This window comes from Phascolarctos cinereus, unplaced genomic scaffold, assembly GCF_003287225.1.
Source record: "Phascolarctos cinereus isolate Bilbo 61053 unplaced genomic scaffold, phaCin_HiC Scaffold_5;HRSCAF=322, whole genome shotgun sequence".
Taxonomy (NCBI): Eukaryota; Metazoa; Chordata; class Mammalia; order Diprotodontia; family Phascolarctidae; genus Phascolarctos; species Phascolarctos cinereus.
The window spans coordinates 19,259,737-19,286,245 of record NW_027555958.1 but is presented as its reverse complement, the minus strand read 5'-3'; the positions used below and the strand labels follow the sequence as shown (position 1 = coordinate 19,286,245).

Genomic DNA, 26,509 nt, shown 5'->3' with positions numbered 1-26,509 from the left:
CTACTTTGGCAATACCTGGCATCTATCCCTCCTCCTTTTCTCTTCTACTGACACCTGGACTATTGTTTATCTTCCCAACTGGTCTCCCCTCGCCTGCATTTTCTCCTCTCTCCCACTCTCTACTCTTCAGATCTAAATATCCAGCCTTAATCTCTCTCCTGAGCTAGCATCCTGCATCTCCAACATCCACTGGATATTTCTACCTGCATATCCAGCAACCAAAGTCATCTTCCTAATGCCCAGGGGTCTAATCACCTCCCCAGTGGAAAAACTTTCAAAAGCTCCCTAGGACCTGTGGGACAAACCACCACCACCACAATAACTAGCAGTCCTAAGTGCTTTACAGGTATTGTCTCACCTGACCCTCACAACAATAAGAGGTGGGTGCTATCATCATGCACATTTTATAGATAAGGAAACTGAGGCAAACAGTGGTTAAATGTCTTGTCCAAGGTCATACAGCCAATAAGTGAACCCAGATCTCCCTGACCTAGAGTTCTATCCACTGTTCCACCCAGTTGACCCTAAATGAGCAGGCAGTCTCTGATATCCATTAGTACTCTCTCACCTCTGTACTTGGCCCAGATGGGGAACCTTCAGGCTCGAGGCCACATGTGGCCCTCTAGGTCCTCAGGTTCGGCCCTTGGACTGAATCCAAACTTCAATTTTTCGGCCTCAAGGCTGCAGGTTCCCCACCCTTGGATAGGCCATCCACCATGCCAGGAAGCTGTGCCTTCCACGTTACTGCTGCTCTAAAATGGAATCTCATGAGAGAATTTTGTTCTCGTTTATGTTGTGCTATGCATGTAGAAATGGCTGTTTTATTTGGGGTTTGTTAAGTTCAGAATTAAGTTCACAATAATGAAAAAAAAGAAAGAAGTTAATATGCACTTCAAAATAAATTCATGAAGAAAGATGCTATCTACATCCAGAAAAAGAACTGATAAAAAGAGGCATGTATAGAATAATTTTACGTGTATACACCTATTTGTGTCTCATGGTAGCCGTCTCTAGGCCAGGGAGGAGGGGGAAGGAAAGACGAGAAAAGGGGGGGAAAAAAAGAAGTTTACATGATAACTTTGCTGTATATGTGGAGGGAATAGCAAGTTAAACATGATAGATTTGCACTTTCATGTGCAATCATCTTTTTTATTGTGCTGTGTTATGGAAATGCTTGGTTTTGTTCCATGAATTGAAAATAAAATAATTTTTTAAAATAAATTTTAAAAATAAAACAAAGTTAAAAATAAATAGAAATATTTATGGTTTTATGGAGAGGTGTAGAAAGGTAGTCATCAGAGAACTTACGACTAAAAATACAGATGGGCCAGTCACATAAAGCGGAGGCATAATGAAAAGAGGACTGGTCCTGGGTTCAAATCCAACCTCTGCCACTTATCGTCAGTGGGATCTTAAGATTGTTGATCTACGACTAGAAGAGAATGTAAGCTCCTTGAGGTCAGAGACTATCTTGGCTTGTCTTTGTATCCACATCCCTTAGCACAGTGCCTGGCACACACAGCAGTTCCTTAATAAAAGCTTTGTTGATTGATTGATTTTGGCTTCTCAAAGGCTATACCTAGGGAGTATAATCTCTGTCAGGTTCTATTATTCTAGAAATATTTTTGAGTATGGCTGCAATAACAGACCCAATCTGCCTTCCCAGGAGCAACCTAGCTAATTACAAAGAGGCATATCTCCAGCAGCCTGACCACCAGGTAATGATTTTCTTTTCTCCAGAGCAACAAAGAAAAAATGTAAATGGTTCTCAGTCCTATAAGAGACAACTTCTGGGTCTGTAGTGAAGGTAGCTAAGCAGTGAGAAAGGAAACAGAGTGCCAAGAAGTATATAGCTTTTAGGCTTTCAATAAACTTTCACTTGACTATTGGTATTCTGAAACAGAGGTGTCAAGCATGCCTGTGGGCTGCAAGATGCAACCCACCAGATTAAGATGAAATTGGAAAATAATTAACAAAATAAATAAAAATACAATAAAACCTGGATAACCTTAATTTGTGGTTTTCTGCATCAATCTGTGGCCTGCAGGGATCCATATCTTAGATTTAGTGGTCCCCATTTCTATTTGAGTTTGAACTCACTACTTTAAAAGTCTGATATTACATGCAAAATTTCCCACCTGTAAACCCATCTCTGGGAAGGAGCAGAGGGAAGTATCTTCTCATATCTCTTCTCCGTGGCCAACCTTTAAATGCCAAACAAAATAGCTTATATTTGATTCTTGAGTCAATGGAGAATGTGGGAGTATATTAAATATCTCTTTTTTTTGATTTTTCTAGGAATATGAAGTGATTTTCTTTTCCTTATCCTAATATCTCTTCCAGTCTCTTACCTTTAGGAAACTGAGTAGAACAAAAGCTAAGCCTTCCTTAGGGAAATAGATGAAGGATTATAATTTTCATAGGGGTGTGCTGGAGAACAGAGGGTTAAATTTTCCCTGTGAGCATTTGCATTTCAGAAATCAGCAAATGCTACAAATCAGGGCTTATTGTTTCGCTGATTACCTAGACTTCAGAAAATGATGGAGAAAATGTTAATGATGCAGATTACACTTAAAAGTGGGTCTTGCGTTTCCTATTCTTTATTCATTAAAAACAACCCTCCATGGAGAAAAGATTGAAGGTTAATTGAAAGGAAGAGGGCCTTTTGTTTGCTCCAGGAATGAGATGTCAGAGTGCGGGGTGTCTTTGGGAGTGCGAGCAGAGACAGGGAGAAATTTTAGAACTCAAAATCTTATAGAAGTGAATGTTGAAAATGAAAAACAAATATATAATATATATATATATATTTTTTTTTTTAAAAAGGAAAATAATGGGATGGTGCTCTGAACTATTTTTGACCCCAGAATCGTGTTTTTACACATTGTTATTTTCTTAGTTGAAAATTCCTGGAAATGTTACCTGAAACTGTATTGGTGTGGTGCTGCATCAGACAAATTGGACAGCCCTCTCTAAATAATAATTTTTAAAATGTCTTGGATATTAATGTTAAATAAAATAGTTTCTGGCAGACTTGAGCCCAAAATGCCGAGTACGGCACATCAATATTTTTACTTCCACAGGAGTCACAAACGTTTATTGAGTTGGGGAGTGACAAGGTCAGACCTGAGCTTCTGGAAGTCCGTGTGGCAGCTGAGTGGTAGATGGCCTGGAGGGTGGAGATCCCTGAGGCAGGCTATTAGAAGACTGTGGCAAAAGTCTGGTCCAGAGGTGTGGTGGCTGTGTGACTAGAGAGAAAGGGTTAGAGAAATAAAAAGAAGGGGTCAGATGCCAAAGATTGCAGTGGAAATGACAAAATCTAGGAACTCCTTAAATGATAATAATAACAAATATTTATATCGTGTTTTAATATTTGTGAAGCATTTTACATTTTCTCATTCGATATGTGGGGTTACGATCTAGAATCTAGAAAGATGTCAAGGTTGCAAACCTGGATGACCTGGAGAAAGGCAGTGCTCTCCACAGAAATAGAGAAGTTAAGATAATGTAATGAGATCTGCAATACAGAAATACGCATCACAGCCCATCTATTCCTCTCTTCCAATGCAACTCATTCTATCCTCATATAAAATGCAAAATGTTGCGGGGTAAGGGTGTGGGACAAACAGTTCACTGTCACAGTTATTGCTGTGACAAAACACAGAACTCACTCTCCAAGAGGGCACGTTGGGTGCCACAGCCCAGAGGAGATCTGGGTGCAGGAGGTGTGTATGCTAGGAGATGGAGTAAGGATTTTCCCAGTGGCAACTGCCCAGCTGCTATTCTGGGTGCCAAGATCAAGGATAAATTATAACTACCTTGAGGGGACAACCCAGAAGGAGAGAGGTTAAGAGTTTGCACAGCAATATGAGAGGATAAAGTAGGTAGTGTTGGGTGTTAATGTGTAAAGGGTAGGTGTGGCTATGTTGGAGACAAGCCCCACAATTAGCTATTACATGAAGCATGGGATATAATTCATCTTCCCACCCTTCCATTGGTTACTCACACACTCCTTAGGCCATGCTTTGGCTCCTTATGGGACTGGGACTCCTACTTTGGAGACTATTGATCTAGTCCCACTCCACGCTTTATAGATGATAAAATAAGCCCACAGATTTAAGTGACTTGCCTACAGTCACATAAACAGTCAATTTTATAGGTGGGATTTGAACTCAGCTCTTCTAAACTCCAAGTTCAGCGGTCCTTCAACGGCACCATCTTGCCTAGTGGTGCTTCTTCTTTTCCTCTGAATTAGCGACCTAGGTTTCTCCATCACTCGAAGCACTTATCCCCAGCCAGGTCTTATCTCCATCTAGTACAATATTGTGTATTTAGTAAGGCTAAAAGAGGCTATAATAGAAGCTCGTTGGAGCATGGATAGATAATCCCTGCTGAGTTCTAGGCAACTGAGTTAACAGGAGCTCTGGGGCTGCTTCCAGCCATGTAGTGACCCACTACTGAAAATAAGCCATGATAGATCCTGTGATTCCTCAGTCATCTCTCAATCCCCTGACTGCTGTAGGGGGCAAGGGCAGCATCTGTCAAAAGAAGAGTCAGATTCTAACTGGTTCTTTGCTGTGGGTCTCCAGGTGACAAGATGTTTTCTCACCTCTGGCTGTGGCCCCACTAGAGGAGTTTTGCCTAAGTCTCTGGACTGAGACTCCCTGCCTCTTTTGTGTCTCATTTCCTCGAACAGGTAACCTTGGAAGGTCTGGAGGTACAATGCCTGGCACACAGTATGTGCTTAATAAACGCTAACTGACTGACTGGTAGGGGCAGCATCTTCCAGAGAGATTGTGGTTGCAGGAGTAGCAGGAATTAGAATTATCTTCCTTGGAGATAGAGGTAAGGGGTGGGCTGAAGTTTGCTCCAACTGGCTCTGGGAGCCCATTGCTAAAATGTCAATATGAACATTCACACTTCAGAAATCAGGGCTGATTTCAGAAAGTGATGGAGGAAATCTTAATATTACAGATTAAGGATAAAAATGTATCCTTTATATGGGGTTGTTTGTTTTCTTTCTTGGGAAACCAGTTGTTAAGCACTCAGGAGCACACCACTGGAGAGAGACGGAGAGCACCATCAAGACTCTTGAGTTGCTTTTTGTGATGGCAAAGAACTGGACATTGAGGGGACACCCTTCAAGTGGGGAATGGCTGAACAAGTTGTGGTATATGGTTGTGTTGAAATACTATTGTACTAAAAGAAATGAAGAGCAGGATACTTTCAGAAAAACCTGGAAAGACTTATGTGAACTGATGCAAAGTGAAGTGAGCAGAACCAGGAGAACATTGACACAGTAACAGCAATATTGTAACAATGATCAACCATGAAAGATGATGATCCAAGACAGTCCCAAAGGACTCAAGGTGAAAAATGCTATCCACCTCCAGAGAGAGAACTGATGAACTCTGAGTGCAGATTGAGGCATACTTTTTTCACTTTATTTTGTGTGTGTGTGTGTGTGTGTGTGTGTGTGTGTGTGTGTGTGTGTGTTCTCTTTTGCAACATGGCTAATATGGAAATATTTTGCATGACTTCACATGTGTGATATCATATTGTTTGCCTTCTCAAGGGGTGAGGAGGGATGTAATTTGGAACTCAAAATTTTAAAAAATGAATGTTAAAATTTTTAATATAATTGAGAAATATCTAATGAAATAAATTTAAAAATATATATATTTTTCAACGACTATTGAGCTTGGCTAACTTAGCAGCCTTTCAAAACATTTCTATCCTGAAGTTTATGTCCAGCACACCAGAAGGTTGTAACAGTAGCTATCAATTAAGTTACTAAATCCTGTTGAAATAGTTAAGTAACATCCACTGTGATTCTATATTTAGCCTTTTTTTTTCTGGGTAGTCATAGACTACCTGATCTATACCCAATTAATATTGTACACTGAATAATTCTTTTACTTCCCCTTTGAAGAATTCCTTAGACTTTCATAACTGTGACCTTTACTATAATAAGTAACATTTCCTGGAGAAGTAGGGGTTGGGGAGTTGTGAGTGAAAGAAAATGGAGCCTAAATCCCCCTAATTAGAGGTCTAATCCCCCTAGTTAGAGGTCTGGCTTCTCTTGAACTGACCTCCGCCCACAAACCACAATGGCCAGGTATCAAACAGGAAGTAATGTAACATGGCATTTTTGCAAGACCTCTCCCCAGTGAGACGAGATGACAAACAGCAAGAACTCAGTCAGTGTTTGCAAGCGACCCACTGATTGAGTGTGAGCAATGGGAAGAGGCTCAGATTTGGAGACATAAGGGACCTCCGAGGCCAGCCCCCTCGTTTTACAGATGGGGAAACTGAGGCCCAGAGAGGTCACTAACATAGGATCATAGGACCATCAGTCTAAAGCTGTAAGTGCCCTCAGGGGCCAACCCTCTCATTTTACAGATGGGGAAATTGAGGCCCAGAGAGGTCACTAACATAGGATCATAGGACCATCAGTCTAAAGCTGTAAGTGCCCTCAGGGGCCAACCCCCTCATTTTACAGATGGGGAAATTGAGGCCCAGAGAGGTCACTAACATAGGATCATAGGACCATCAGTCTAAAGCTGTAAGTGATCTCAGGGGCCAACCCTCTCATTTTACAGAGGGGGAAATTGAAGCCCAGGGATTTGGGAGGTTCAGTGACTTGACCAAAGTCAGTTTCAGAGCTAGGACTTGATTCCTGGTCCTTTGGCTCAGCAACTGATTTTCCTTCTGCCGTGACATGATTCTCCTCGGATGCCCTGGCCTTTGAAAACATCCATAACCGCTTGGTCTCTGTCCCAATAGCCTGTTCCTTTCACCCCATATTAGACTGCAGTGCTCAGACAGCTTATGAGAAAACTGTGAGAAGCCCAGAAAAACTCCATCTCACTTTGAAAAACCGATCACCCCCTCCCTAGCCCCCCGGCACTCCAATGGGGTGCATCTGACAGTCTGCGAAATCGAGTACCGACAGTGCGGAGGAGGGGCGGGGTTCCTCCCAGCTGTCTCCCAGTCTTTCCACCTCCCTTCAGGCTGCTCTCAGCCCAAATAGATACACAGATGGACTCCATGCTGTGCAGAATAAAGCTAGTTTTAGAGAAAAACCCTCTGTGAGATCCACCCCTTATGAAAGCAAATGACTTATCTATCCCCTCAGGAATTTGAGAATCTGCTCTCTTGGCCCTTCCCTCTTTCATCTTGAATTAACTAATTAATTTCTGATCTAGCTTGGAATGACCTCTGGCTGCCTCCGGGCCCCTCCAAATTCTGTACATTTCTTCAAAGCCAAGCTCATCTCCCACTTTTGTGATCAAAGTTTTCCTGACTTCAGGGGCCCTTCTTATTTACCTCCTAGGGCACACCGGAACATTAAAGCCACTTGACGGCCTGTTTTCTAAGCTGATGACTGTGGAATGCATTCATTCAACAATCATTTTTTTTTTTAACAATCTACTGTATGCAAAGCACCATGCTGTGTCTAGGGAGGATGCAAAATTTAGGTAACAGGGGCAGCTAGGTGGCACAGTGGATACAGCACCAGCCCTGAAGTCAGGAGGACTTGAGTTCAAATACAACCTCAGACATGTGATGCTCACTAGCTCCAGGAAAGTCACTTAACCCCAATTGCCTCACTGAAAAAAAAAATTAGGTAACATCAAGTGTGCCCTCCTGAAGCTCCTAAGAAGATGCTCCTCATACAGATATTTCCTGAAACCTCAATTCTGGTGGGCTTCTCGACATGATCATCAGCTGACATCAATTAGTCCGCTATACTTACAAGATGGGATATTTATTTACTAAGGCATTATTTGTGAGGACGTGTCTATCAATTGGTGAACGGACAAGCAAATTATAGCAAAGGAATGTAATAGAATTGTTGTTCAGTCATGTTAGACTCTTCATGACCCCTTTTGGGGTTTTTGTGGCAGAGATACTGGAGTGGTTTGCCATTTCCTTCTCCAGCTCATTTCATAGATGAGGAAACTGAGGCAAACAGAGTGAAATGACTTGCCCAAGGTCACACAGCTAGGAAGTGTCTGAGGCTAGATTTGAGCTCAGGAAGATGAATCTTCCTGTTGTGCTGACCTCATTGTCGTATGCCTGTGAAACCTGGACAGTCTACCAGTGCCATGCTAGGAAACTGAATCACATCCATTTGAATTGTTTTAGGAAGATTCTGAAGAACACCTGGCAGGATAAGGTACCAGACACTGAGGTCCTTTCTAGGACTAAACTGCCAAGCATTCAAACTCTACTGCAGAAAGCCCAAGTCCAATGGGCTGGTCATGTTGTTGGAATGCTTGCCAGAAAGAGTATTTTATGAAGCACTCACACATGGCAAGCATTCACATGGTGGTCAGGAGAAGCAATACAAGGACACTCTCAAGGTCTCTCAAGAACTTTGGAATTGATTGTGTGACATGGGAGACACTGGCACAGGACCACCCAGGATGGTGTGCCCACATCAGAGAAGGTGCCATGCTCTGTGAGAAAAGCAGAATTGAAGTAGCTCAAAAGAAACACGAGACGCAGAGATGCAGAGAATCCACCCCAAATGTTCCCATGGACTATTTGTGCCCAACCTGTGGTAGAACATTCTGAGCTCAGATTGGTCTGATCAGCCACAGTCGACGCACTGTAACTTGACTCTACCAGTGATGTCATTTGGGTCCTCTTCAGGAATGAAGGGCAACAGCCAATTTGTGATGAGATCTTGGGAGATTCCCCAGAAAGATCAGAAGTGCCCACCAATCACAAGCAATGCAGTTATTAATCAGAGGAATGCAAGCACTTTGGTCCTCAGCCCTTTAGTCTCCTAGGAAAACATGGGCGCCAGCAGTGCAGGCATAAGATGGGCCTTGTATGCAGTCTGGACTCCAGAACTCAGGGTCTTTGTCCTCCTACCTGATTGCTGTTGTAGGGCAGATTCACAGGGACCCAATGAGGGAGGGATATTAGGGACAATCAATCAGTGAGTGGCCAGGACCACAATGCCCCTTAGCAACCCCAGGGACATTGGGATTAACAACATTTGCTAACCTTGAGTAAGGGATTAGATGATGTTTGCTAAATTGCTTACAATTAAGAGAGTCTAAATGAAGCTGGTTCAAACTAGGGGTGTCAAACTCAAATGGAAATGAATTTATGCCCCATTTTGACTTAGAAAACCACAGATTAACATCATCTATGTTATATGTATTTTTATTTTTTTCTTAAACATTTTCCAATTACATTTTAATCTGGTTCCTCTACTCCAGGGTGGATGAGTCTGATACCTCTGGCTTAAATCAGCTACTAGGTACAAAGGAACTTCTCAGAACATAGGCAGGTGAATCAGTGGTCAAATATGGCATCAGCTAAGCCTAGCAACAAGCCAATTTTCACAGTATCTTAAGAGCAATTGATACAAACCTCCTCCTCGTCCCCTCCAAAATGTCCACAGCACACTCTCCCACAAGCATCCACAGAATCAGTGGGAACGTGGGCTCAGCTTTAGAGAACACATATAGCAAAGGGGTAACTCTGGGAGTCCTTTCCCTGGATCTTCAAGATGGTCCCTCTCAGGTGTGGTGCAGTTTGTCTGCGGAGCTCTGGGTAGCACCTTGAATTGGTATCCACCCTGCCTTTGGTGCCTGATGCAGACTCAGCCATCATTTGATCCAAGGATGCTGCGAGGATGCCATGGGAAGTTGGGAAGTTCTCCAGATTTCCAAAATCCCTGAAGTTCTCCTCTGGTAAAGCAGGGGTAGGTGACGCTGAGAGAGAGAGGCCAAGGCTTGGAGCTCTGCTCCTCCTCTGCAGCCAATTCTTCCTCAGGAATTTAGCTGCCCCCTCAGTGGTCCACTCCTGATTCTCTGGACTTTTCTATCTCAACCCCGGCAGGCTACTCATCCTGGAGATGCCTCTGCCCTGGTAGCCCCCTTCTCCTATTAGTGAGTTCTTGATTACAACCACCACTTAAGTTAGTGCATGGGCCATCCATGCTCACTTCTCTCCTGGCTCATTTCCTAACCCTCCAGACTTTTCTACCTTACCTCTACATAGGTTATGCATGATTTTACTGGAACAGAAACTCCTTGAGGGTAGCCTCTCTCTCTCTCTCTCTCTCTCTCTCTCTCTCTCTCTCTCTTCTCTCTCTCTCTCTCTCTCCAGTGCTTGGTACATAATAGGGATTCAAAAAATATTTTATCTGTGTCCCCAGGTTCTGAACCGGTTTTACGTATGCCTCACAGGATATGGCAGAGTTTCTTCAGCCAGTAAGAACACTTTCTGTGCATATTACTCAAGTTAATCAAGGACTCTTTCATCACTTAGTCTAACTGGTTGGTTGATTGAGACGTGTTCTCAACTGGCTGAGGTGCAGAGTTGAGGAAAATTAATATTATGCTGTATTATTTAATTATTTAATAATCAATATCACTTTCTGATCCATCTTTTTTCTTATTTTGTCAGACCCCACTTCAGAAGGTCACAATTAAAGCAACGTGATCAATCCCAGCCCTCAAGGCATCTGCTCTGAACTAGCTTGGGCTGGGCCCCTCCCAACCAGGATCCTGGATTCTATTTACCCATAAACAGAAGCCTGCTAGAGCTAGGCTCTCTCCAGGGCATATGTCCCTTGTCCTTGCCTTTCCTCCATCAAAGATGGGGGTGATCTGGTCTACTAGAGGGAGACCAAGCTGGGGAGATCCTGATTTGTTTTTTTTTTCCTAGCCAAGATTGCTAGGGACAGCTGGGTCTCATAAAGCAGCTAGCATTCCTTAAGTATCAAAGAGGGACATAATCTGCCACATCCAGTCCTGCCCACTTTCCCCAGCTGCAAACTAATTTTATCACTTGAGGACTGGTCCTCTTCCCCCTACCACCCCCTTACCCCTCCATCCCACCCACCACAAAAGCAATGAAGTAATAGGGAGGAGCTGAGAACTATTAACCCACCACCTCATTAAAATGTCCACCAAACAATATTAGCTTGCCTTTACCCAGGAAGGTTCAAATGATGTACTATCATGCCAATCAGAAGGAAGATACATCTAGGTTTATAAACCCTGTTGTCACTGCTTGGGGTCTTTGGCACAAATGGAGGCAGGCCAGAGATTCCATTTATTAATAGGGTCTGTCCCCTATTAATAAACTGTTATATTGCTTGGAGAATTGCCTCAGTTTTTTATCACTTACTATAAGTGAGGTAGGGTGGTTTGATTGGTTTACTCAGTCATCCCCCTCCTTTTAGGAACAGACGATTGCCTTTCTCTAGAACACTTCTCATTTCTACCCCGTAAAACCCCTAGCTTTCTTCAAAGTTGACTGCTATGTCCTCCATAAGGCTCTTTCTGACCCCATGCTCCTGGGATTCCTAGGACTCTTTCTCTCTCTCTCTCTCTCTTCTCTCTCTCTCTCTCTCTCTCTCTCTCTCTCTCTCTCTCTCTCTCGCCATTATTTTGTACATACTTTGCATACATGTATATGCGCCATGTTGTATCCTATCCCCAGGGGAACATAAGTTCTGTGAGGGCAGGGGGTTGTTCATTTTTCTCTTTGTATCTCCATGGCTTATCACAGTTCCTGCCACATAGGAAGACAGGGACCAAACCTATGATTTCATTGGCATAGGGAACTCCCATTTGAGTAAACTGCCTCTACCCATGCGGGTTGATGTCTTTTCTACAATTAACAGTCTTAGAGAGTTTAGAACACAAAGAACCACGCAACTGGTATACACCCAAGGTGGATCTATCCACTAGACCACACTGCCTCTCATAGAGCTTAATAAACTTTTGTTGAAGTGAAGCATCAGAGAGGAACAAAACAAAGTCCTGTGTGATATCTGTTGTTCAGCCATTTTTCAATCACATCCAACTCTTCACGACCCCACTTGGGGTTTTCTTGGCAAAGATACTGGAGTAGTTTGCCATTTCCTTCTCCAGTTCATTTTCCAGATGAAATTGAGGCATAGAGGGTTAAGTGACTTGCCCAGGGTCACACAGCTAGTAAGTGTCTGAGGCCACTCCAGGCCCAGAGCTCTATCCTCTTCACCACCTAGCTGCCCAGGACAAAAGTAGCTTTAGACACAAAGAAAGGCCCTATATGCCCCCAACACCTTTGTAATAGCACTTCTTGTCATAGAAAAAAAAAAAACCTGGGGTGAGGCAAGAAGATGTCTATTGATTGGGAAATGGCTAAATAAGTTGGTGTACCGGAATGTAATGGAATATTATTGTGCTGTGAGAAACTATGAATATGGGGAAGTATGAGAAGGCTTCTATGAACTGATACTGAGTGATGTAAGCAGAACCAGGAAAAAAAAAACCATATACCATAGTCATGGAAATGTGAAGGAAAAGAATTACAACATAACCAAAATTGAATGCTATGATATCATGATTGATTCTATTCCCAAAGAAGAGCTAGGAGGAGAGGCTTCCCTTCTCTTCTTTATAGAGGTGGGGTGCAAGGGGGCAGATTTTTTTTTTTATATTTTGGTCAGTTTTACAGATTTTTTTCTTTTCTATTCATTATTTTTAAGACATCACATTCTTGGAGAAGGGAAGAGGGATGAATTGGGGAATGTAGGTGATATAAAAACAAAAAATGCAGATAACATTTATTCTTTTTAGTAAAGAATAGAGCAGAGTCCACCAGTTAAGAGGGAGAGTTGGGGTGCTATTCCAGGCATAGAGAATACCACGAAACAAGACACAGAGGTAGAGAACAAGGGCATTTGGGAATAAACCAGTTTGGCTGGAGCTTAGCTCTGTGTTTAGGCAAATGATGTGCAGAGAAGGTAAGATGGTGCCAGATTGTGAACCTGTCTCAAGTTCCAGGCTGTCAGTGCCCTAGAGGTAATAGGGAGCTACTGAAAGATTTTGATCATAGGAGTGATACAACCAGATTTGTGGTTAGGAAAGATTTGTCTGGCAGAAGCGTGTAGGATAGGTTTGGAGGAAAAGACAAAGTTTGGTTTTGGACATGTTGAGTTTAAGATATTAATGGGTCATCTGATTTGAAGATGTCCAGTAGGAAGCTGTAAGCTTGCAGATCAGGAGGTTAGGACAGATAGTAGATTTGAGAATCATCAGCATAGAGATGGTAATTAAATCTCTGGGTACTGATGACATCACCAAGTGATGTAGCAGAGAGGGAGAACAGAAGAAGGATTCCGGGGGGAACCTGTGATTAGGGGGCACGACCTGGAGGAGGATGCAGCAAAGGAGACGGAGAAGGAGCGGTCAGAGAAGTAGGAGGAGAACCAGAGGGAAGGGGCAGTGCAGAAAGCCTAGCGGGAAGAGAGAATCAAGAGCAGAGAGTGATGGACAGCGTCCAAGGCTGCACAGCTCTGGGAAAAGGCCGCTGGACAGGGGCATTGAGAGATCACTGGGCACTCTGGATAGGGCAGTTTCGGGGACACCATGAGGTCAGAAGCCAGGCTGCAGAGAGTTGACAAAGCTGGCAGAAAGGAAGTGGAAGCAGCGAGTGTAAACTGCACAGCCGAGCCAGCAAGAGGTGCCGGGAAGCCCACGCTCCTGCCTCCAGGCACCACGCGTCCTCCCAGACCTGCTTCTGGTTTGTTTCTCGGCCCCGCCCTCCGGGGCCCTCCTTCTTCTGAGTCAGCTCCGCCTTCCCGAACACGAGCCCGGAGTGCACACGCGCGCTCGGGGCTCCGCTCTGCCCCCGGAAGGGTCCAAACAGGTGAGGGTGGCCGCCGGCCCCGCCCTCGGGACTACAATTCCCAGAGGGCCGCGCGCCGGGGCATGCGCATTGAGGACCCTGCGGAGAAGCGACGCTGGAGTTTCAGTGTGGCTGCTTCCCCTCCCTCTCTGTGTCGGTCCGGTCCCTCGGCCCTGCCTCGGAGCTGAGCCCAGCCTGGACCGGACCGGCCTGTGCTGCTGGCCAGGCCTCCTGAAGCCCAGTGGCCTCAAAGCAGCTTTGAGCCCCGGTAAGAAAGCGCCCGGCGCGGGAGGAAAAGGCCCTGTCCCGGGGCCGGGGGCGGGGTGGGGAGGGGGCAACAAGGGACAGAAGTGGGGAAGGAGGACGGGGCAGGGAAGGGGAGACCGTGTGGGGAAGGGGCAATGAGGGGAAGGGGGTGTGAGGGAGAGTATCGAGTGAGGACGGGGCAGCGAGGGGCGGGGGGCGTGAGCAGGAACACGGGGGAGAAGACTGGGGGAGGGGCAGCCAGGGGGAAGGTTGAGAGGGGGCGGGTGGGCGAAGGGACAGCGATGGAGGGGTGACTTGAAGAGGACTGCGAAGGGGCGGGGCAGTGGGGGAAGGGAACAGGGTGGGGAGGGGTACGTGAGGAAGGGGACTGGGGAGGGGGCGGGGCAGCGGGGGGGTGTCCTGAGGTTGGGGAGTGCCTGGGGCCGTGGGCTGGGACAGGGATTGGGGCTTGTCCAGTCGCCATCCAGGGGGACTAGGGATCCCCGAGATCGGGCTGCTGACCGGTGAGGGAGATTGACGGTCACCTCCTTGGGCTGATTGGGGTCAGAGTTCCTGGGTCACTGCCCGGCAGTTTTGGGATGCGGGAGGCTCGTGAGTCATCTCCGTTTTGTCTCCTCCCCAATTTCTTTTCCCTGGGGAGGGATTCTGATTTGGGGTCGAAAAGCTCTGGACTTGCTAAGGCTTCTGGAAATTTCAGTTTCTGGTTTTAAAGTTTCCCCTTTTTACTCCTCCTTTTTTGGTGGGAGTAGGCTAACTTCCATTGCAGAATCGTAGATTCGACTTCCTTAAGCTCAGAGAGCAAATGCTCGGCTCGGGGGAAGGCTGATTTTGCACATTTTCCAATACAACAGATACTTATTAAGCACCCAGGATGTGCTGCTGTCCTAGGCACTGGGAATACAAAGAAAACAATGAAACAGCCCTTGCCCTCAAGAAATTTACATTCTAGTGAGGCAAAGCAATGAAATATATTTAAGGAATAACTGCAGAGTAATTTGGGGGTCTAGCCAGGAACATACTGAGGGCTCCAGACTCTCCCAGACCGAGTTGACCTCAACACGGTGAGTATTCCCTCTTTGGCTCGTTACCTTCATCTTAAAATTTTTAACCAGGAGAGGTCTCCAGAATGAAGTTTAGAGATAGCCTACACCTGAGGTTCTCCAAATATGTCACTGGCTCCCCAGCTCCTGCTTAGGCACTCAGTGTCCTAGTGTAGTAGTGTAGAGAGCACTGGACCTGGAGTGAGACCCAAGTTCACATCTAGCTTCAGACACTAGCTATTCGACCCTGGGCAAGTCGATTAACCTCTGCCTTCTGCTATAAAAGAGGGATAATAATAGCACCTACCTCCCAGGATTATTATGAGGTTTAAATGAGATAATATTTGTAAAGCACGGTGCCTGGCACATTGTTAGCAATGAATAAATAAATGCGCTTTTCCTTCCCTTCCCTAAAAGCATGTTGGGTGTGGGGCAACTGCTATTTCACACAGAAGTTGTACAAGCTCAAAAGGACTTATAGAGCCCAAGAACAAATACACATAAAGCCCTCAGAGAGTCCATTAGATTTTCCCACCACCACCCTTACAGGCATACATTTTTTGGGGGGCGAAGAGGAACAGTCCTTCCCATCAGACCTGCACTGTCTGATCAACTCATGCAGGAAGCATTGGCAAGGTCCAGGTCTCCTGTACTCTTTCTTTAAGGAAAAATAACAGGGTGAGTCCATACTAATGCCACTGCTTGCCACCCAACTCTAGAATTCCTGGTGGCTTAAAATCGAGGACCTGAGCACCTTTCTTTGCTTTGCTGAGTGCTGTGCTCGTGATTCCCCCTTTTTCCCATCTGACTTGTGAGGAAAGGAGATTTGTTGTGGGTGCTCAGATCCAAGGGCTAGGATGGGAATTTGTAGTATTCCCTCAGTTTGTTGCTGAGAAGAGGGGAAGGGTCACTGTGCCTTGTATGTGAACCGCTGGACTTTGGAAACGAATCTGCCCGTGTTACTAGTACCACAGCTGCAGGGAGGCCATTCAGCAGCTGTGCTTTGCGTTTCCATCACTGCTGTTTTTCAATTAAAATCTGATCTCCCTTGTTGGTTGGCAGACAGACACAGATGGGCCTTGGAATTTGTGGGGCTGAGTCAGCAAGCCTTTGAGATTGGCCTGGTTTCTGTTGCTCATGTTTTATATCAAAATGCAAATCAAACCGAGAATTTCCCTTCCGTGTCTCCGGCATTGCTGGTGCCAGTTCTTCAGAGAGAACCGACGATTTAGAACAGATAGGACGCTTTAGCTTTTGATTTTGCCTTCCCAAAGTGGCTTTGACAAAGGAAATTGGGGGCATGTGGGGGGGCTGGGGGGTGGCTTTCTGCCAGGTGGCTGTGTTGTTGAACTGGTCTTTGAGGATTACCTTTACAGCTCTCCCCACTCGGAGATGGGCTCCCTCAAATGAGGGTCACTTGTCATGAAAGTCTAGAAGGGAAACTTGTTATTTTGATTTTTAAATGAATTTTTTTTGTCTTCTGGTAGCTTTGGTGCAGTCTAGAACAATCAAAGTATCTCTAAATGCTGGGCATTAGAGAAGAAGTCTCCTGAAGCCACTTGGTGAGGCCCAGAGGCTACATTGTTGGGTTTCCTTATATAATCATCCTGGTGACATGTTGTATCAAGTTGAGTTGCCTTTAATCTTACTGGGTCCTGCCCTGATTCCTAAGGTGGCACAGTATGTAAGAGCAAGGCTGAAGCCTGGTGGTTGTCCTGATGGTGAGACCTTGATTGAGGCACCAGGCTGTGAATCAGAGGACCCTAGGCTGTCCGTGGTTTAGATGAAAGTTCTTTTCTTCTCCATTAAAATCCTCTCTGATGCCTCCTAATGGCCCAGAGGCCACCCTGGGCTCTCAAAGACTCTGCTAACAGAAGACGAGCTTTTGAGTGTATCTGCCTAGACTGTACATCTGTTGTTCAGGGACCAGCCTAGCTATGTTGGGAGATCCTTATTGCCAGATTGACCCAAGAAGGTTGAATTTTTCTGTCCTGGCAACACTTGGAGACTGTCTGCTAAGTCATAGAGAGGTTGTGGCCTAGCATTGGCACCTGCACCCAAATCACACATCCCTGAGGTATTATTCTGAGTAAGGGGAAGATTGGGCTCCTGGTGCCATTTGGGGCCTTGTGTCACTTATGGCCCTAGTGACTGATGCGCAGGGTGCTTACTGATCCTTAGAGTGAAACAGAGAAGACTCGAGGTCGCTTAGGTCAAGAACACAGGACTGGGGGTTCCAGTTCAACTCTGCTACTAACCAGCTGTGTGACCTTGAAAAAGTCAATTCCCCTGGGCCTCAGTTTCCTTTTTTGTGAAGGGATGGCACTAGATGAGGGGTTCTTTCCTAGAAATCACAGACCCAGGGATCTGTGGATAGATTTTAGGGGATCAGTGGTCTTGAATGGGAAAATAATTACATCTTTATTTCAATATTATTGGTTTCCTTTGAAATCTCAGGTTTTCTTTCATGCATTTAAAAACCTTATTCTGAGAAGAGGTCCGTAGGCTTTATTGGCCTGCCAGAGGGGTCCATGACACAAAAGGGTTTTAAGAACTCCTGCCCCGAGATCATCTTGAAGGTTACTTGAAGCTCTGACAGTCTGTTTCTCTTTGCCTGATCTCCTGAGAACTCACTTGGTCTGCTGAGATCCCAGTCACAAATCACAACATGTAATTCTGACAGCCAAGTGTCCGGAAGATACAGCCCATGCTGAGCCCTCCCCTCTCAGGGGAAGGAGCCATGGAAAACAGACAAGCCTGTTAGTTTCACTCTTCAAGAATGCCAGGGTGGCACTAGCTAGATTCTTTTCTAGATCCTGTTGCTTGACACCAAGATTAAGCCCTTTCCTCCTGTTTTCCAGGATCATTTGCTTGGCATAGGCAGCTGGCCCATCTTCTCAGCAATGTTCAGCTATCTGATTTAAGTCATTGGCATGCCTTCTGGAGCTGCTGTGTGAATGAAGGTTCTGAGTAAATTCTGGCAAATCTGTTTCCAGTGCCATTACTGTGGGGCTAACACATACATCCCAACTGGTGATTGTTGGCATATTTTTAAAGAGAGATTTTCTCCTGGAAACATGATGTGTTCTTAAATATTTAAAGTATCTAACCATAGAATCTTAGAATAGCAAAGGTGGAAGGACCTTAGAGATCGTCTAGGTCAACTCCTTCATCTTACGGATGAGGAAACTGAGGCCCAGAGAAGTTTAGTGACTTAGTGGAAGGTTACACAGGTAGCTGGTAAAGCCAGGATTAGAGCTCTGGCCTCATGCCTTCATGTCCAGTGGTCTGAGCAAGATGAAAGCTGACCTCCAAGTATTCTCCACGTCTTTGAAAGACAGAACAGTGGGCTTAGTTTGAGTTGCAACCATGTATGGAAGGTCAATGAAAAACTAAATTGTGCAGTAGTCAAGGTTGCTGTAGGGTGGCTCAGTGGATAGATCCGGGTCTGGAGTCAGGAAGACCTGAGTTCAAATCCAGCCTGACACACTTCCTAGCTGTGTGACTGGGCAAGTTACGTAACTTCTGTTTGCCTTCATCCATTGGAGAAGGAAATGGCAAACCAGTCCAGTGTCTTTGCCGAGAACACACGAAGAACAGCATTGGCTGCTGTGATCCCCCGGGTTACAAAGAGTTGGACGTGACAGAGGCTGCTGAGTCCTTCTGTGGGGCTCCTGGAGGTTGGTGTCAGACGACAGCTTTGTCACTGTTGTTGCCCCAAATGCTTCTTGGTAGATCGACCTTCTGTAGGGGTTTGGAAGACCAACCTGGGCTGCATGTGGGTATTCTCAAAGGTGCCCAGGTCTGAGGTCTGTATACCTGTATACGGGTCTGTGAGATCCTTAAGGTTTCCTTAAGGTTTCTAGGACAAGAAGGGCTTTGCCACATTTTCTTTCTAATGACAATACCTTTCAGGTGGGATGGAGGCATTCCTGTACCCATCGGTGTGCTCTGTCGTGCTGTTTGTGAGAAGCTGGGAAAAAAGAAATCGGCCTGCTAGCGGTGGAAACAAGGAGACCTTGGCCCCCCTCTCTGTCCCTTTTTCTCAAAGTGGTTTTCTCTCTTTAAAAACAACAGTCCCCATTACTAGGGTCTGAAACTCATTGGGCTTTTGAAATGATATTTAATGATAAGTGAAGTTAATGGGAGAGTGATTGTGGCATTAATATTCATAGAATCCCGGAATGAGAATAATTATTCCATTCAAATGGAGCCTGAGCAGGGGGTCTGATCTTCTGACATGCCGTGTGTGTGTGTGTGTGTGTGTGTGTGTGTGTGTGTGTGTGTGTGTGTGTGTGTATGTGTCTCCCCCCTCACCCCTCCTTCTCTCTCCCTCCCTCTCTTTCTATGTGTCTCTCTCCCCACACTCTCCCCTCTCTACCTGCTTGCCCCTCTCCTTCCTCTGTCTCTCTTTCTCATCCGATCCCTGTTCTCCTGCTCCTTCTCTGCTGTTCTTCATTCTCTGCCATTCTCCCAACCCATTCTCCAGTTTTCCACTGTTCTCTGTGTTGCCTCTTTCTCCCACTCTCTTCACCTGTTCTCCCCACCTTTTCTCCTGCCCCATCATGGCCCTGTCTCCCCGCCGTCCTGGTCCAGTTTTCCCACCCCGCCCCTTCCACTTCTTTCTCAGCTGTTCTCCCAGCCCATCACCTGCCCCATTCTCTGCTCCTTCCTCTCCTGCCTGGTCCTCCAACTCTAACCCTAACCTAAAATTCATGCCTCTGATTCTAACCCTAAATTCGTTTTAAACCTTAACCCCCATTGACTCCAACTCTAACCCTAACCTTGAGTGAATGCCTCTGGTTCTCTTCAGTTGTCTCTTACCCCCTGTCTCTGGCACCACCCCCCCTTCCGGCACCCCACCTCCTTCCGCCACCACATCAGCTTTCAAAAGACTGGTGATCATTTTGAGAACCGTGAAGACTTTATTGAGTTTCCTTCCCTTTCCAAGTTCTCAGCTTGCCCTCAGGGTGTAGGCTGGACCTGTCCCCTGTGAATGGATGCCCTGTCGTGCCAGGCCCATTTCAATGGCACTGACAAGCTTCCTGGACCGGGTCTGGCATTTCCTCCTGTGAAAGATACAGCTCCCCAAGCACTAGGTGGTTCTGTGCCAATTGGAAGGAGATGCCTTAGAGACTCTCGGGGTATCAAAGGAATCTGGGAACGGTTAGGGCCTTTGTCTCTAGGCAGCTTGACCCACCAGAACAGAAGCTCCTTGAGGGCCAGCACTGTTTGGTTTTTTGTCTTTGTAGCCCCACTGCCTAGAATGGTGCCTGGCTCTTAGTAGGTGCTTGGTAAATCAGACCGGAGCACCGGCCTGATCATCCCAACCTGCCATTCTCTCTCTGACTTGAATACTGAGGAGCCTACTGGGAGAGCGTGGTCAGTGAGCCCCAAGAGCTTCAGGAGCCAGCCGTGGAAACTCCAACGCCTCTAACTCACCTTTACTAGCTTCCTTTGGCTCTGTCACATGAGTTTTTCTTGCCTCTTTTCTTAAAGCTTTCCAAGAGCAGGCAGAGATGCATTTTGGCGTAGTGGGAGGACTACAAGACCCCATCCTGCCATGATCTACCTTCACGCTTAGGCAGCCTCCTTTTCCTCATCTGTAAAATGGGAATGATGCCCGGCCTGCCTACCTACCTATCTCACAGTGCCCATTTCAAGGGCACTGACAAGCTTCCTGGACCTGGTCTGGCATTTCCTCCTGTGAAAGATATAGCTCCCCAAGCACTAGGTGGTCCTGTGCCAATTGGAAGGAGATGCCTTAGAGACTCTCGGGGTATCAAAGGAATCTGGGAACTGTTAGGTCCTTTGTCTCTAGGCAGCTTGACCCACCAGAACAGAAGCTCCTTGAAATTGTGTATGTGTGGAAGCGTTGTGCGGCTATAAAGCGTACTCCAGTCTGCCATTCCAGTAAAATGGGAAATTCAGAATATCCAGGATGATTCAGTTCCACCAACAGCTGCGACACATCCCTATCTTCAGAGGGCTCTGCTAGGCCTTGGTTAATAAGGGACATTCCTTCTGTCTCCTAAGAAGGCTGTTCTGAAGCTCAAGCTGCTCACAGTCACTGGAATTGAAACTAACCCTAGGATTTGTCTTTGCATAGAGTGGAGGTGCTACCCCCAGGCCGGGTCACTCTTGGGGCCCAGTGCCTGCTTTTGTCGGAGGGATCCAGGAGGCCCGAGGAGGGGTAGGTCTGCTTCAGGCTGGTGTTCAGGCTGGAGCCAGCGATGCCCTTTGAATGCGGTCACCCAACTCTGAGCTCTGGCTTCTCCCTAGAGCATGGCTGTCCCGAAGAGCCCTTGCCTTCTACTTTGAAACCGTGAAGACTTTATTGAATCTCTGCAAGTTTCCTTTCCTTCCCTTTCCAGGTTCTTAGCTCAGCCTCAGCCTCACTTGCCCTGTGAGGAGATGCTCTGTAGTATCAGGCCCGTTTTAGGGGCACTTAGAAGCTAATGCCAAGAATGGTCTAGGTTGTTCAGCTGTTTGCTTAGAAAGCGCAGAACCGAGGCAGGGTGAACGACTCTGGTGGCGAGACACCATAGACGTAGGCGGCATCATTCCCGAGTCTAGCGTCTGCCTTTCAGAGGGGGGGTCATCGGTGCTATTTTACGCATAAGGAAGCAGAAGTTTAGAGAGGCCAAGTGACTTTCCCAGTTACTCGTTGTCTAGTAAGTCTGAGAGTTGGAACTCCATCACTGACTGTTCAGTTTGTCTTTGAATCCTGCCTCCTCAGGGCTCCTCAGGTCCTGTGCCTTGGGCCGAGTCACTGAGCATTCCTGGCCTCCGTGTTCCCAAGGTGCCATCGAGCCTAGCCTTCTCCCCAGTCAGCGTTTCTCTCACTACACACGCCACTTTTCTTTTAAACTTTTTTTGGTCAGTTCCTTTTTTAAACTTAAATTTTCTTTTGTTTAACAAGTATTTATTTTCTTACATTGCTGCCAATTCCATGATTCCTCCAGTAACCCCACCCCCAGCACAGAGAACTCTCCTTGACAACCAATCAATCAATTCACAAGCGTTTAAGTGGCAGCCGCCTTCCAGGCACTGGACAAAAATGAAACTCCCTGCCTTTGAGGAACTTCCAATCTACGGGGGAGGCGCAGAATATGTGCAAAGTAAATAAGACGATTTGGAGGGGCTGGGCACTAGACCCAAATGCTCCAGCTGAGTTTGGAAGCAGACAAAAGACTCTAAGTGATGAGGTGAGGAGGGGGCCTGGAGATCATGGAGGTGAAGACGTAGAGATGGGAGATGGAAGACTGTCCTGAATGGGGAACAGCCGGAAGACAGGTTTGGCCAACTCACAAAGTGCAGGAAGGGAAATACATATAATACCTTGGGAAAGATAGGTTGGGATCAGAGTATGAAGGGCTGTGAGTGCCCAGCAGAAGTGTTTCTCTTTGATTCTAGGGGGTAATAGGGAGCCACTGGAGTTTATTGAGAAGGAGAGTGACAGTCATATCTGTGCTTTAGGAAAATCACTTTGACCGCAGTGTGGAGGATGGCTTGTAGAGAGGCTGGGAGGCTGAGCGAAACAAGGCCAGCAGTGCTTTAGTTCTGTCTGATGATGTCCCTTGACTCCTTCTTCACTGGGAGGAGGGAGGCGGGAGGCGTGTTTTCCCCGCAGTCTTCCGAAGCCAGGCTCGGTCACTGAGCTTGTTACTCAGCAGTGTTTGTGCACTTCCCTCTTCTTCCGTCTTCGATCTCCTTAGGATACGTGCCCAGCCGATGTATCGCTAGGTCAAAGGGCAGGTATGGGCTAGTGATTGTCTTCATAGAGCTTTACGACCAGTGCACAGATCTCCCAGCAGTCCCCGGTGCGCCTGGCCTCCCAGAGCCCCTCTGACACTTCCTTTCTTTGTCTTCTGTCCTCTCTGGGCATCTAACAATGGGCAGCAGGTGGAGCCTCAGTTGTTTTATTGGCATTTCTCTTCTTAGTGACTTGGAGTTTTCTGTAAATGGCTGTTGAGTTGGTCCGTCTCCTTTGGAAAGCTGTTCCTGCCCTCTGTCCATCTAGTGTGGCCTGCCTCTTGTTCTTTTGTTCTAATTCTCTGTATCTTGGATTTCAGATCTTTATCAGAGATCTTTATTTTTTCTCAGTACATCGATTTTTGTTCATGTAACAGCTTTTTTATTTTATGTCATCAAAAATGTCTACGATCAGTTCCAGTTGTGAAAGATGCATCCTTCCATTCTCTTCTTTATGCAGTGACCTTTTATATTTAGATAGCCTAAGAGGTTTCTAACTATTTTATTCTAAATTACTTTCTAGTTTTCCCACAGCTCTTGTTGAACAAGGAGTCCTTACTCTACTCATCTTTCTCATTGTCTTTCCAAAGTAACTCCTTTGCTTCTTGAGGGATGATTCCCAGGCACCAGGAATATAGTTGCTACCTCCTTTTTGCTGATAGCTTCCATCGTACCCCTCCGAGGCAGCCATTTCACACCAGATGTGGTCATTCTTGTTGATAAGAGCTATGTTATTCCACTTTTCAGGTCTGAAGGCAGTGATGAGCAATGCGCTTCAGAGAAGCCCCCCAGCTGCTGTAGCTTGAAGCCTTTCTGTGACGCCGGGCACCTGAGAAGATGGCTTCGTACCCCAGCCCCATAGTGGTGGCTGTGTGGGAGTGGCAGGATGAGGTTGGCACCTGGCACCCCTACAGTGCCACTGTGTGTAGCTATATCGAACAGCAGTTCATGACTCAGAAGGGCCAGCGATATGGATTGGGCAGCTTGGCCAATAGCATTCCCTTGGGCCAAGCTGACCCCACACTGGCACCCTACATCATCGATCTCCCCAGCTGGACCCAGTTTCGTCAAGACACAGGTGAGATGACATTTGCTCTTGGTTCCATGGGCTGGGGGAGTTGGAAAGAAGCCAGGAACATCCCTCATTCCTAAAATGCTCGGATTTTCAAGGCTTTGGAATGACAGAGACACAACTAACTGTCCAATGGCTTGACATTGAGTAACATAGTGAAAGAGCTTTGTCTAAATGGTTCAAAAGGCTTAGGATGTCTGACAGGGCCCTAAGAAGTCAGGCAGCCAGGCCTGAATGGCCCATAGGGGACGCCTAGGGAACGCTTGTTCTTTTAGCCGAGTCAAGAGGCTGCAGGCTGATTTCTGACCGGAAGACCGAGAGAAGAGTGAGCATCCTTTGGAAAATACACTTGGGTGGCGCAGCTTGTCTTTCTGGCTTCCCTGTATCAAACACTAGTATAGGGCAAGATCGAGTAAGCTGTGTTCACATTTTCCCGCTCTTTCCTTCCCCCAACACTTGCTTTCTCTCCCTCCCCACTCTTTCCCTCTCCTTCTTCTTCCCTTCCTCTCTCCCTCTCCTCTTTCTCCCTCTCCTTCTTCTTCCCTTCCTCTCTCCCTCTCCCCCCTTCCTCTTTGCCTCTCCTTCTTCTTCCCTCCCTCTCTCCCCCCCTCTCCCCTTCCTCTTTCCCTCTCCTTCTTCTTCCCTTCCTCTCTCCCTCTCCCCCTTCCTCTTTCCCTCTTCTTCTTCCCTTCCTCTCTCCCTCTCCCCCCTTCCTCTTTCTCCCTCTCCTTCTTCCCCCTTCTTCTTTCCTTCTTTTTCCTTTCTCTCCACCCCCCCCCCGCCAACGCCCTCTCAGTGGTGGCCTCAGAAGATAGTTGGTTTTACTGAACTGTCCGCCTGCTGGGGCCCCAGCTCGGTGGGCAGTTTTTAGTGGTTTCAAATTTTGTTTTTATTCAAGACCTGGATATTTTTAGGCAGGCAGAACTCTCAGAACCAAAATTGCAGGAATTCAGCCTCAAGACCAAAGACTTCTGAGAGCATTTTAAAAAAAAAAATTTTTTTTTTCTGAGAGCATTTTTCAGTCAGAGCCTAGAGCTTGTCACCAGGCATTCTAATTCGTTGGGCCATCTGGTTCATTCTGCTGTCCAGTGTAGTTAGAGACACTTTCACGCACCACGTGTGAGCCAAGAATCAGCCACGAGTGGACTCTAGTGGAGCCTGGAAATTACATCCACCCCTGGCAGACACTGGGCTCTTCCTCTGTTTATCCTTTTCTCCCAGTTCCTCAGTCTTTCCCTTTCCCTCACTGGATGACTGATCCTGTGTTTATTCACTTAACAGAATTCTTTATTGAGCACCTACTGTGTGCATATTATTTTGCTGTGTACAGTGGAGGATGCAGGAAAGCCCCTGTCTTTATTGGACTTCATAATCTGTGGGGAGGTGAAAGCTAAAGTTTGTCTGGTGCTAAAGGTTAGGAGCTCTTGGAGGTGGGTGGTGGTAATGTTATCCCTCTTCGACAGATGAGGAATTTGAGGCACAGGCTACATTTCTGAGCCTTCCCCTTGGAACTTCCTCATGTGGGGCTAGGTCAGGCCTGTTGCTGCTGAACAGAGGCTGCAGAGAAACCTCCAATCCCTTCTTGCTGGGATTAGAACATAAGAGAATTCTCCCCAGAGGGCAGCATCTGCTCTGCCCTGACTCCATTCGGGTCTCTCGAAAGGAAACACTGTGAATAACAGGAAACCGTGTTTTCAGCTGTGCAAGCCCCATCTCTAAAGACCAGTGACAGCTGCAGACGGAGCTGGCGCTCCAAGGCCATGGCCAAATGAACTGGAAGGAGCTAGCGGGGGGGGGGGGGGGGGGGGGGTCTGCCGAGTTATCTGGTCCTCCCTCCCTTGATTGGTTGACAGATTATCGATCCTTGCAGCCCTTTCGGGGTCCAGCAGGTTTCTTTTCCCCCTGACTCTCCCCCTTTTGAGGGAGCTCACATTTTGGTTGGTGGTGTACGTGAACAAGCCTTGAGGATTCTTGCCAGACTTGCCTGTTCCCAGCTTAGTCCCCCCCACACAGAGTTTCTTCCAAAGGTCTCTGATGCATGTGGTCTTGCCCTCCACAGCATTGACTCCCTCCCAGGGACGAGAGAGACTTTGGCTCTGGCTGGGTGGTAGACCTGCCCTGCAGCCTTACTGTGTGGCCTGTGTTCTAGGGTCTGAAGCCCTTGTGAGCCAATGCTTAGGTTTTCCCTGTCCCCCCTTCACTTTTATGGGCCTCTATCCATGTTCTCACAGCCACCCTGGCACTCCAGAAAGCACCCCACGTTGTTCATGACTCCCTTTTTTTTACCCTAATGACCCTGCACGGGGCTTGTCCTGGGCTTGCCATTCTGGCTTGTGTGAGGTGCCTGATACAGTACTTCCCCAGTTGTTTTCACTTTCTTCTTCCTAGAGGAGAGACTGTCTCTGAGCTATGTCAAAGCTACCCTTTATCTATGGATTTAATAGACACTTACCCAGAGCCACTGTAGACAGGGCTGTACAGCCATATGCCCTCTCCCTGACTAGTTCAGATGAAATGAAAAACATTTCAAAAATGAATACTTTATATCATACCTAGAACATGACAGAGAGTCCCAAGAATGAGGCCCTAGAAATGGGCTGTGGTAGTTCCTTTGGATCGTGTTTTAAATTTGGGGGTGTCTCAAGGGATAGTGGATATTTCTTTCCCTTTGGGGATGGTTACTCAGCTAAGTTCAGTAAATTTGCCAGCCTTCATTCTCTTACCTAAT

At 46.6% G+C, this 26,509-nt stretch overlaps 1 protein-coding gene across 3 annotated transcripts in view; it reads left to right on the top strand.

Moving 5' to 3' along the window:
* Positions 1-13,715: 13,715 nt before the first annotated feature.
* Positions 13,716-26,509, top strand: part of DTX2 (deltex E3 ubiquitin ligase 2) — a 49,505-nt gene continuing 36,711 nt past the window's right edge. For all 3 annotated transcript variants that reach the window (XM_021005673.2, XM_021005674.2, XM_021005672.1), the window contains exons 1-2: positions 13,716-13,915; positions 23,457-23,787. In XM_021005673.2, coding sequence (XP_020861332.1) covers positions 23,547-23,787 — 241 coding nt within the window. In that variant the 5' untranslated portion in view covers positions 13,716-13,915; positions 23,457-23,546. The remainder of the gene's footprint in view (positions 13,916-23,456; positions 23,788-26,509) is intronic.